General features: G+C 34.4%; 1 protein-coding gene across 2 annotated transcripts in view; it reads right to left on the bottom strand.

The window, feature by feature from the left end:
• Positions 1 to 313: 313 nt before the first annotated feature.
• Positions 314 to 12770, bottom strand: part of LOC124369220 (LIM/homeobox protein Lhx5) — a 79956-nt gene continuing 67499 nt past the window's right edge. Inside the window, exons 6-8 of one of the 2 annotated variants that reach the window (XM_046827068.1) lie at positions 3850 to 4120; positions 3605 to 3778; positions 314 to 882 (exon numbers count right to left, since the gene is read on the bottom strand). In XM_046827068.1, the coding sequence (XP_046683024.1) occupies positions 821 to 882; positions 3605 to 3778; positions 3850 to 4120 (507 nt within the window). In that variant the 3' untranslated portion in view covers positions 314 to 820. The remainder of the gene's footprint in view (positions 883 to 3604; positions 3779 to 3849; positions 4121 to 12770) is intronic. The other variant, XM_046827069.1, reaches the window with a different exon arrangement.

Below are 12770 nucleotides of genomic sequence, written 5' to 3'. Positions count from 1 at the left end.
TTAACCTTGCTTTTTCTAATACTAACACGTAAAAACTGAAAAAAGATTTTGTAATAAAGTTTTAAACTTAAAAAAAGAGGTAGGTAAAATTACTTTATACAAACAATTATTTATTGAAAGTAAGTTTGTACCTTACATCAAATCAACTAATTAGATACTATGTGTACATGTAACAAGCTCATGTTTGTTAATTTCAAAAACACGACACATGTAACAGATGGTATATTACATGGTATAAGATCGACTGGAGAGGTAGGTAGCAGGACATGGAATTTTGGGGGTACAATAAATAACACACATCAGAAAAGCGAACAAAATTCGAACATAAATATATTTTTATTACTAGCCGATCAATAGACAGGTGTACTTCTAATAACGAACAGCTGTTCTTACTGATACCTTACTGTACATAAATGTTACAGAACAACGTAAAGAAACATTTCATCCAAGATAACGGGTCGCTCATACCATCTCGCTTGTTGAAGAACATAACCAAGAATACAGTATTAAATTATATAATTTACACTGTCGAAACAATGATGATGTATCATAAAGTCTATTCGAAATTGTGCATATATGTATATTTATATACATAAGCATAACGCTTTAACAAAAGTTTACGGTCACGCATATTTCAAATGAATGAAGACATACATACTCTAGTACAGTAAAAAAATAGCAGGGTCCACACTTAAGGTTCACAGTGAGTTAAAGTATATAACGAAAACTTAAGTTGGCTATTGTGTCATATCACTGATCGCAACAATGTTCCACAATATCTGGTGTAATATGGCACTTGGTCGTGTGGCCCGTGGAGCTATCACCACACTAGACCCTCGTTCTGCAGAGACTGGGGCTCGGAGAACGTGCTGCCACTCACACCTGTAACAGTGACATCAGTATGTGAGATACAATATCTGGTGTAATATAGCACTTGGTTATGTGGCTCGTGGAGCTATCACCACACTATATGTCCTCACTCTGCAGAGACTGGGGCTCGTATGACATACTGTCGATGATAACTCCTACAGCGAATGCTAAGGTGTATAAAAAATAACATTTAAAAGGAGTTACAATCAAAACAGAGGAAGAACATTAAATGAACCAAGACCATTTAGTTCAAACTTTGTACATTAATTAATCAATTCGTATATAATTGGATTTCATCAATCCGAGAAAATATTTAATAGCTGGCTGGTCATAATTGTATAATGAAGATAATGGGCACCTCGCCCCAATTTAGTAAAGTTGGGTAAAACTAGTTCTTGCCTGCCGAAATAGTCCTAAACGTTCATGGAATAAATATTTTGGCAGGATTTCGTAAAATATGAACAACGTCATACGATTGATCAAGAACATTTTAGTTAAGAAGAAAAGATTTTACCAATCCAATGAACTAATAATTTTTCCTATAACGTTTCGTTTTTATGTAGATCACTTTATTTTTACCTATTACACAAAATAAAACTTTTATTTTGAAAGCATGTTTATAAAAATTGTTTCTGAACTACTTAAATCATCTAAATTATAATTTGAAAAAAAAATTTTTCAGTAAAACTGGACACACGTTATGCATACAATAACTTCAGTATATAATTATAATTTTATTCATCTAATAGTCAAAACCTAATTATATTGCGCAATACTCTTACAGTCTGTGTTTTCCAATAAAAAAAAATGCAATTTCGAACATCTCTAACAGTTTGGTTAAAATCGACAGCGCTACAAAAATAAACAGCTTATTAGTATAAACATATTGAAGGCTTCATATATAAACCTGATTTACTTTATGAAAATTGTAATTGCAAATTGTTAGCATTTTATTAGTTCTTTAGTTCAGTAAATACATTTCAACACATTATATTGTATTTACTTGTACCGCAATTATAAACATTTTATATTTCAAAATATTGGATACTCTGGTTTTCCTCTATTTCTCTTTAAGACCACCCTGAGAAAATGCTTCAGCAGCATGATCTTTGGCTTGGAAGGGTTGATACGTGAATTCAGTTTGTAACATTGTGACGAAGACTAACAATCCGTAAAAATGCATAGTCCTCTACAAGGACCGGTATAATAATTATGTTCATAATTATATTCCGTACCGAATTACTTATTACGTTTTTTTCACATTTTCAAATCGTTCTAAATAAATTGAAATATTCCGTACGTATAGATTTGTGCACTTAAAATTCCTGCCCAAAACGGAAATAGCCCAGAATTACGAATGGGCATGTATTTAATATCAACATTATTTTTTAGTTGAATCATATCTTATGATTTCAACATTTACGAGTTTTTGAAATCAGTGTAGAAGGGATTTTGGTTTTAAAACTATTTACAACCAATCGTTATCGGATTGATTTGAAGGGCAGCCACTGCTCGGAGAATTGACTTCTTCGGCAGTATACATTACTGAATGGCGAGGATAGGGAACTAAGAGGTGATTCGTCTATACTCTAAAGATGTAAAAGCAAAGCAGGGCAATATGTCACGTCCCAGTCGGCCGGCGGTACCGAGGCACGACTCGATCGACCCTCTGGCACTGGTTTCAAATTGATAGTGCAGTAGCGGATTGGAGGTTCGCCTTCGGCCTCCGTCGCTGTGAAAGTAGGCCACAGTGAGTGAGTGGTCAGCGTCAGCCGAGTGCTACTTGTATCCCTCAGTATCTTTCTCTTCTCCTCATCCCCTCTCCCTCACTCTTAGATTGCGATCTTTCCTTTGTTGACTAGTTTCCTCCAGGCTAGTGTAGTTGGAGTATCATTGCCTATCCAATTTCGGAGAAAACCGATTTGGCTGTAGGGTCCCAATTTAACTTGAGGTTACACCACCTCACCATACAGCCTTGTAGACGTCTGCTTCACCGCACTTGCTACACGGTAGTACAAAAATTAGTCTCTCCGTTGGTTCAGATCTCTACTCTGCCTGAGTAGTATAATACGAAGGATGTGTGAATGTCTCAAATTAATATTGCTTTGAATTTTAAGTCCATTAAAAAATATCGAAAATTCCTTAATGTAATACATAGAATCTTAGGCTAATGGCTACATGGCTAAGAACGCCTTTTTGAAACTAGTATTCCGAGCAAAATTTAATAAAAATGAAGTCGAGATACGTATGCAATGTTACACTTTGTAATAAAGACATTTTTAAACAAAATTCTTGAGTACGAGGTAGTTATTTAATACTTTAGTAAATAATTTTTTAACTCAAGACTCATATTTGTGATTTATGACTTAATGCAACACCTGAATAGTACACTAACGTATTTGAGATTTAATGCATTATGTATTGTTACATTGATATATGATACAGTAAAGTACTAAGACTAATCAAATCAAATGAGATGCAGTAAAAATTAAATGCAGAAAGTTATTAATGCATTTTATATTACGTTAATTGCAGTTAGTAAATTTTTTAATGTATCAATCACACTTAAAAATGCCATAACTATTCTATCAAATTTAATGGCTATCATTCAATACCTGATGTTACCATTGCAAATAGATTATTAAATACGACCGAAGTTTGCTTAGTTTGGAAATCCGTTTATTCTACTAACAAAGCTTACTTCGCATACACACAATGATCGTCCAAAACTGACCTTGAGAATTGATGAACTCGGGACTGGCGCGTTGAGAGAGTAGTTGCTGTTCGCTCGGGGGAGGTGGTTGGGGGATAAAACCTGGTGGTGGCTCCGGAGTCATCTGGCCGAATTCATTTCCCATGGGTCCCATCGGACCCTGATCCATGGGTCCACCTGAGAAGGCGAAGAGTACTGATCAGATCGTCATCAAATACTTTATCATATATCCAGTCGTTAGTGGAAGAATCAGGGTAAGATTTTACCTTGGGGGTTGAACGGCAGCGGCTGTCCGTGAGCATGGTGGCCGGGGAAGAACTCGTGCGGAAAGCCTCCCGGACCGCCGTACCCAAACTCGAACTTGCCGTCGGCAGTGGCGAAGTACGGGAAGCCTGGAGGAGGCTCGTCCAGCCCGCCCGGGCTAAGGTTCATGGGAAAACCTCTCATTTTGCGAGAGCCACCGAAGAATGGCCCTCTGCCCATAGAAGTCAGCTGCTTCAGCCGTCGTTCCTTGCTTCTCTTATTTTGGAACCAAACCTGTAACATAATAATAATACATTAAACAAACGTAATTAAGAACTATTACATCTGAATAAAACTGACGTCATTTTATACATCTAACTGTACCATATTTCAAATATATTCCGCAACACAATTTCCTTGAATACATCCGGTGCAATATGTAATAAAACAAACAGCAAGTTACTGCTGCGTTCCGTGATGCTCGACCGAGCACAATAAGGCACGTCTGCAGCAGTTTAGGCGGCTCGTTTCCAGACTGCCAGACGTGACTTGCGAGAGCCAGTGCGAGAGTGCCAAGTAATGAACTAAAACATTACTTGAACATTCAGACTGGCCGTGACAATAGAGAGGACCAGGTGCGAGCAACAGCAGCGCACGTGTAACTGCAGACCATCTACCGTACACTGGCAAAACACCAGCGTGCGGCGAGCCGGCAGCGGCAAGCCGGTGTTGCATCTTGCCGTTCGTCTGGACGGGAACACTGCAGATAGTTTTCCGTCTGTTAGATAACCGGCTTTCAGAACAAATACAGAAAGTAAAACACTTTTCACAAGTGTGTCGATTACATCGGCGTTTGTGCACTAGAGTTGCTGATATCAACATAATCCTACTAAATATTTTCCTGTATACCATTTGCATGAAACTTTTAGAGGAGTAGCTTTATACATCTGATGATATTATAAACCACGCAATCGAAATTATTTTCTTGTAGCAATGAGTGCGATGGTAGAGTGTTCTATCAACCCAGATCATTGAAAGCATGGTTGTTAAATCGACATCGGCTTCGGTTTATGTTGAAAACAATCTTTCCTGTTGATTTGGTTTTCATTTAAGCAGTTCAATAAAATGAAGTTACGTAAAAATCCAAATTGCCATTCGGGGGAGTCATTGGGAACTGGATAAATGCAAAGATACCGACAGGATAGTACAGCAATCAGGCAAGAAAATAAATGGTTAATTGTAAACTATTTACTTACTTTTTAGAGTTATCCTAAAAGCCCCATAAAATAACAATATAAATGTTCAAATATATCCAAAATAGTAAAAGGAACGCCACTGTTTTTCAATTACATTTTAATATTGTACGTTGTTACAAAGTACAACAACAAATTATGTACGGACCAAAAGCTGTACATTTTAAAATTACACGCGAGTAACTCACTTAGCAAGGATTGGTCACTTATTCTTAATTTTCAATTATGCATAATGTATGTTAAAAGCAAAATTTGATATTAAGTTGGTTAGTGGTTTGAAAGTAACTGTCTGATCAACACGTTTTCTTTAGTATGAGGTTGGTTTTAACTAAACAGAACTACTATCATAAAGTTAACATTGGAACTTTGGAAGCCCGTGAAACAGACTCATGTAGTCGAATATACCTTTGGAATCCACAAAACACATCTAAACGTTAAGAGGATTCGACTGGTAATAAATACGTATATAAAGTAATAATCGAGATACTTCAAATCGCCGTACAAAATTCAAGAAATTCTTTATAAGTATAAGTTACAATTGAATAAATAATTTTGTTTTGCAAAGTATCATTAGTGTAAGTAACAAACTTAATTAAAACCTGTATGTGATATATTTATTTGGGTGTCAATGTTCTAATATTGTTAAACAATATTTTCGTCCATGTCAAGAAGAACAAAGAAGCACCAGTCGGTAAGTGTACTATGTTTAGACAGCGGAGAAACGGGTCATAAACGGAACGGCCCAAAGTTTTGTTCGGTTTTGTTTTGTTTTGCATATGAGCCCGGGAGTGACCCTTGGCCGGCAAGCTATAAAAATCGTTGCCACCTCTAGAGCCGAAACTGCTCATCAGTTAAACAGGCGGGATGGGAAAGGTTTGTTGTGCCGCGCAGTGAGAACGCTAACTCCTCAGTATACATTAATAATGCCCGTATATACTCAACGTATACCCCAACACAATGTCAAGATCACCAACTATTTTATTTATTCACCCATATATGTTACACGTACATGTATAATCTACTCAACGTATACCCCAACACAATGTCAATATCACCAACTATTTTATTTATTCACCCATATATGTTACACGTACATGTATAATCTACTCAACGTATACCCCAACACAATGTCAAGATCACCAACTATTTTATTTATTCACCCATATACGTTACACGTACATGTATAATCTATTCAACGTATACCCCAACACAATGTCAAGATCACCAACTATTTTATTTATTCACCCATATATGTTACACGTACATGTATAATCTACTCAACGTATACCCCAACACAATGTCAATATCACCAACTATTTTATTTATTCACCCATATATGTTACACGTACATGTATAATCTACTCAACGTATACCCCAACACAATGTCAAGATCACCAACTATTTTATTTATTCACCCATATACGTTACACGTACATGTATAATCTATTCAACGTATACCCCAACACAATGTTAAGATCACCAACTATTTTATTTATTCACCCATATATGTTACACGTATATGTATAATCTACTCAACGTATACCCCAACACAATGTTAAGATCACCAACTATTTTATTTATTCACCCATATATGTTACACGTACATGTATAATCTACTCAACGTATACCTCAACACAATGTCAAGATCACCAACTGTTTTATTTATTCACCCATACATGTTACACGTACATGTATAATCTACTCAACGTATACCTCAATACAATGTTAAGATCACCAACTATTTTATTTATTCACCCATATATGTTACACGTACATGTATAATCTACTCAACGTATACCTCAACACAATGTCAAGATCACCAACTGTTTTATTTATTCACCCATACATGTTACACGTACATGTATAATCTACTCAACGTATACCTCAATACAATGTCAAGATCACCAAGTATTTTATTTATTTACCCGTATATGTTACACGCACATGTATAATCTACTCAACGTATACCTCAACACAATGTCAAGATCACCAAGTATTATATTTATGTACCCGTATATGTTACACGTACATGTATAATCTACTCAACGTATACCCCAACACAATGTTAAGATCACCAACTATTTTATTTATTCACCTATATATGTTACACGTATATGTATAATCTACTCAACGTATACCCCAACACAATGTTAAGATCACCAACTATTTTATTTATTCACCCATATATGTTACACGTACATGTATAATCTACTCAACGTATACCTCAACACAATGTCAAGATCACCAACTGTTTTATTTATTCACCCATACATGTTACACGTACATGTATAATCTACTCAACGTATACCTCAATACAATGTCAAGATCACCAAGTATTTTATTTATTTACCCGTATATGTTACACGCACATGTATAATCTACTCAACGTATACCTCAACACAATGTCAAGATCACCAAGTATTATATTTATGTACCCGTATATGTTACACGTACATGTATAATCTACTCAACGTATACCTCAATACAATGTCAAGATCACCAAGTATTTTATTTATTTACCCGTATATGTTACACGCACATGTATAATCTACTCAACGTATACCTCAACACAATGTCAAGATCACCAACTATTTTATTTATTCACCCATATATGTTACACGTACATGTATAATCTACTCAACGTATACCCCAACACAATGTCAATATCACCAACTATTTTATTTATTCACCCATATATGTTACACGTACATGTATAATCTACTCAACGTATACCCCAACACAATGTCAAGATCACCAACTATTTTATTTATTCACCCATATACGTTACACGTACATGTATAATCTATTCAACGTATACCCCAACACAATGTTAAGATCACCAACTATTTTATTTATTCACCCATATATGTTACACGTATATGTATAATCTACTCAACGTATACCCCAACACAATGTTAAGATCACCAACTATTTTATTTATTCACCCATATATGTTACACGTACATGTATAATCTACTCAACGTATACCTCAACACAATGTCAAGATCACCAACTGTTTTATTTATTCACCCATACATGTTACACGTACATGTATAATCTACTCAACGTATACCTCAATACAATGTTAAGATCACCAACTATTTTATTTATTCACCCATATATGTTACACGTACATGTATAATCTACTCAACGTATACCTCAACACAATGTCAAGATCACCAACTGTTTTATTTATTCACCCATACATGTTACACGTACATGTATAATCTACTCAACGTATACCTCAATACAATGTCAAGATCACCAAGTATTTTATTTATTTACCCGTATATGTTACACGCACATGTATAATCTACTCAACGTATACCTCAACACAATGTCAAGATCACCAAGTATTATATTTATGTACCCGTATATGTTACACGTACATGTATAATCTACTCAACGTATACCCCAACACAATGTTAAGATCACCAACTATTTTATTTATTCACCTATATATGTTACACGTATATGTATAATCTACTCAACGTATACCCCAACACAATGTTAAGATCACCAACTATTTTATTTATTCACCCATATATGTTACACGTACATGTATAATCTACTCAACGTATACCTCAACACAATGTCAAGATCACCAACTGTTTTATTTATTCACCCATACATGTTACACGTACATGTATAATCTACTCAACGTATACCTCAATACAATGTCAAGATCACCAAGTATTATATTTATGTACCCGTATATGTTACACGTACATGTATAATCTACTCAACGTATACCTCAATACAATGTCAAGATCACCAAGTATTTTATTTATTTACCCGTATATGTTACACGCACATGTATAATCTACTCAACGTATACCTCAACACAATGTCAAGATCACCAAGTATTATATTTATGTACCCGTATATGTTACACGTACATGTATAATCTACTCAACGTATACCTTAACACAACGTCAAGATCACCTAGTATGTTATTTATTCACCACACAAATATATATATATATATATATATATATATATATATATATATAATAAATTTACTCTTGTATCGAACAGCATAACGTCAATACGTACAAAAGATAACTAGAACAACATTCAACTATCGTTAACAATCATTAACCCGTGTACATTGATACTTGAATACTGGCTTATCCTATCATATTATTAATGTTGATTGTAATATATTTGATGAATACTAATGTCATTATGATTGATATACACAAATGATCTCAAATTATGGCATTCAAAAAATATTTTATACCAATAGTTATCTCTGAAGGAAACGTGTTTTTTCCGGGTATTCGCTACCCTGTTTGAAAACTGTTCAGTGATACAAAAAAATCAATAACACTTTATGCATCACTGTACGATTGAATATGTCCGAAAAAATCCCTTTTCCTTCACAATCCTGCCATAGTAAAAATCATACCTCAAATAGTCATCTCAATTTACTATTGGCTGATAGTTAAATTATGCTAGAGGTGTATCTGTAAGTGCGTACTGTATAAATAAGTACCACTACGATAGCGTAATTTTACGCTCTTGTGTAAGATGAAACTAACACCGGCATCTGATGACAAATATACATTTGTTCGACATCCGAGTTTTAAAAACGAAACTAACGCTTCTTGATGCACAACTCTTAATGAATATAATTTTGTTGGTACAATTTTTACTGTATAATTTCAGGCCATTAAACACTATTAAAAACTGTTGTAATAGTAAGCATGAGCTCTAATTGGAATCTAGCGTATGGTAACTTCACCAACAACGGTAATGTCTTCAATTAAACAATATGAACATAATTGTATCAATAATTTTTAATAATAAACCGCCTCGAACAACTTTTGAAGATGTTACAGATGTTATCATTGAATATCAAATTATTGACCCAATTACTTCATTAGAAAATAATAGAAGTGGTTTTAATCCTCACGCGTAGCTGAACGTATTTGACAAATGTTTTTATATTTATCAAAACCGAATATTAATGATGGACTCGCTTATCTTTGAAACTGAAATTGTGAAAATATAAAGCATAACTGCAGAAATACACAACATTGATAGACATTGACCTAGAATTTATTTTTACTATCATAATTTTCCAATGCTTACAGCGCGGTAATTTTAAACGAACAAACGTTATTTATATTTGTTTTTGGCGTTTTCAATGAGACATACAAGAAAGTTACATATTAGTTTAATCTGAAACCAATTCGCTTCGTTATTCTTCTGAATATTAGTGTCCCTCAATTAGTAAGCTAGTAACCGACAGAGCGTGAATTAGTGTTTTGACAAATCACCGTACAGCACGTAAAATGTTAAATACACTCTAATAAAAATTACGTTTAACATAAGTGTACATCAGTCGAGTCTGTTAAAAGTTAAACGCTAATGAAAGTAACATAAAAATCTTTAAAACCTATTGTACATATGGTGTACTAGTTTATAACGATAAAACGTGTAATGATATGCGCCCGGTAAGTTGGTTGGTATCTCGAGTGAGTAGATCTACGAAGGGATACATCGAGGAAGCTAATGAAGGGGTTTGTTGTAAAACAATATCTATAAACCTATTGTACATATTGTGTACTAGTTTATAACGATAAAACGTGTAATGATATGCGCCCGGTAAGTTGGTTGGTATCTCGAGTGAGTAGATCTACGAAGGGATACATCGAGGAAGCTAATGAAGGGGTTTGTTGTAAAACAATATCTATAAACCTATTGTACATATTGTGTACTAGTTTATAACGATAAAACGTGTAATGATATGCGCCCGGTAAGTTGGTTGGTATCTCGAGTGAGTAGATCTACGAAGGGATACATCGAGGAAGCTAATGAAGGGGTTTGTTGTAAAACAATATCTATAAACCTATTGTACATATCGTGTACTAGTTTATAACGATAAAACGTGTAATGATATGCGCCCGGTAAGTTGGTTGGTATCTCGAGTGAGTAGATCTACGAAGGGATACATCGAGGAAGCTAATGAAGGGGTTTGTTGTAAAACAATATCTATAAACCTATTGTACATATTGTGTACTAGTTTATAACGATAAAACGTGTAATGATATGCGCCCGGTAAGTTGGTTGGTATCTCGAGTGAGTAGATCTACGAAGGGATACATCGAGGAAGCTAATGAAGGGGTTTGTTGTAAAACAATATCTATAAACCTATTGTACATATGGTGTACTAGTTTATAACGATAAAACGTGTAATGATATGCGCCCGGTAAGTTGGTTGGTATCTCGAGTGAGTAGATCTACGAAGGGATACATCGAGGAAGCTAATGAAGGGGTTTGTTGTAAAACAATATCTATAAACCTATTGTACATATGGTGTGTACTAGTTTATAACGATAAAACGTGTAATGATATGCGCCCGGTAAGTTGGTTGGTATCTCGAGTGAGTAGATCTACGAAGGGATACACCGAGGAAGCTAATGAAGGGGTTTGTTAATGACCAATGAGGGAAGTGGGAGGACTATTTTAAAACAGCTACTCCTCCACTCCTGGCAGCCCCTTGAAAAATTAATCATAATTGACTTTTTGGAACAGCGCGGCCTTAGAAAAAAATGCATTCCGAGCCAAATGACTTATGGAAAAGGAATCCTTTTTTACAGGCCGATAGCAGATGAAGGCTGGAGCTAATGGTTTGTTTTATTTTTATTGCACTTATTGTGGGTGTCGAGAGACAATGGGCTGGAACAGGTGGGAGAAGTGTGGGGGGGGGGGTTGGCCCGGTTTCGTGAGGAGGGAGAGACTGTACCGAACGTAACTAAGGAGTATTATTTACCTTGACAGAATATAATTTAATGTTTACAATCATGGAATCTTTCGATTATCTGTTAGTAGCATCATATTAAAGATCTGAGTAAACCATGTGTTAACACTCTTTAATTAACATCTAATTAATTTATAATAACTATCGAGGAGCATTGAGAAATCCAAGATAAATATACATAATATATGCTTACATACATACTCGTTATTTGCTTCAATATGTATAATTAAACTGTAGAAAAGTTACTTATGATACTGGTATATTATAAAATGCAATTTCTTATTTTGAGTTCACTTAATATACATTACATTAACAATAGTACTTAAAATATTGTTATGAGATAGTTTGGTATGTTTTATTACAAACAAATTTTATCTATTTATTATGTACGAGTATTTACAATAAGCCGGATAACGATATGATGATTAATATTTTATGTTGCATGGATTTTAAAAGCCTTTGATTACTGAATTTTCTCGATCTAATCTTAACCAATATTTTCCTGTAATATTACGGCATTAATAATATTTTACCCTGCTCATTTTTTCATCTCTGATATTTTTATTGATATATTATAAGTATTTATTTATGTTGTGATGTAACAATTCAAGGTACTTTTCATGAAAGTGTGAAAATCTTATTCAATTACAGAAGATATCAATTCAAACAATTTTCCGCTTAGCCAAGACCAAATTACGTATATAACAATTCCTAAAGAATGGTTATAACTTTCCCATCTATTTTCGTTCACGGATGACTGTCATTTCTAATCAGAAACCAAGTTTTTATTTACGTTACAAATTACAAAATTACTGACTCCACAACAATAATAGCATAGTACTCTCTTATCTCAGTACAAATTGCGGAGAAATATAACGACTGCTTCGCTTTTTATATTATAGTTACATTCTGTGTCATATGT

The sequence above is a fragment of the Homalodisca vitripennis genome, chromosome X, assembly GCF_021130785.1.
Source record: "Homalodisca vitripennis isolate AUS2020 chromosome X, UT_GWSS_2.1, whole genome shotgun sequence".
Classification (NCBI taxonomy): domain Eukaryota; kingdom Metazoa; phylum Arthropoda; class Insecta; order Hemiptera; family Cicadellidae; genus Homalodisca; species Homalodisca vitripennis.
The sequence above is the reverse complement of the archived record's forward strand: the minus strand, read 5'-3'. Positions and strand labels throughout refer to the sequence as shown.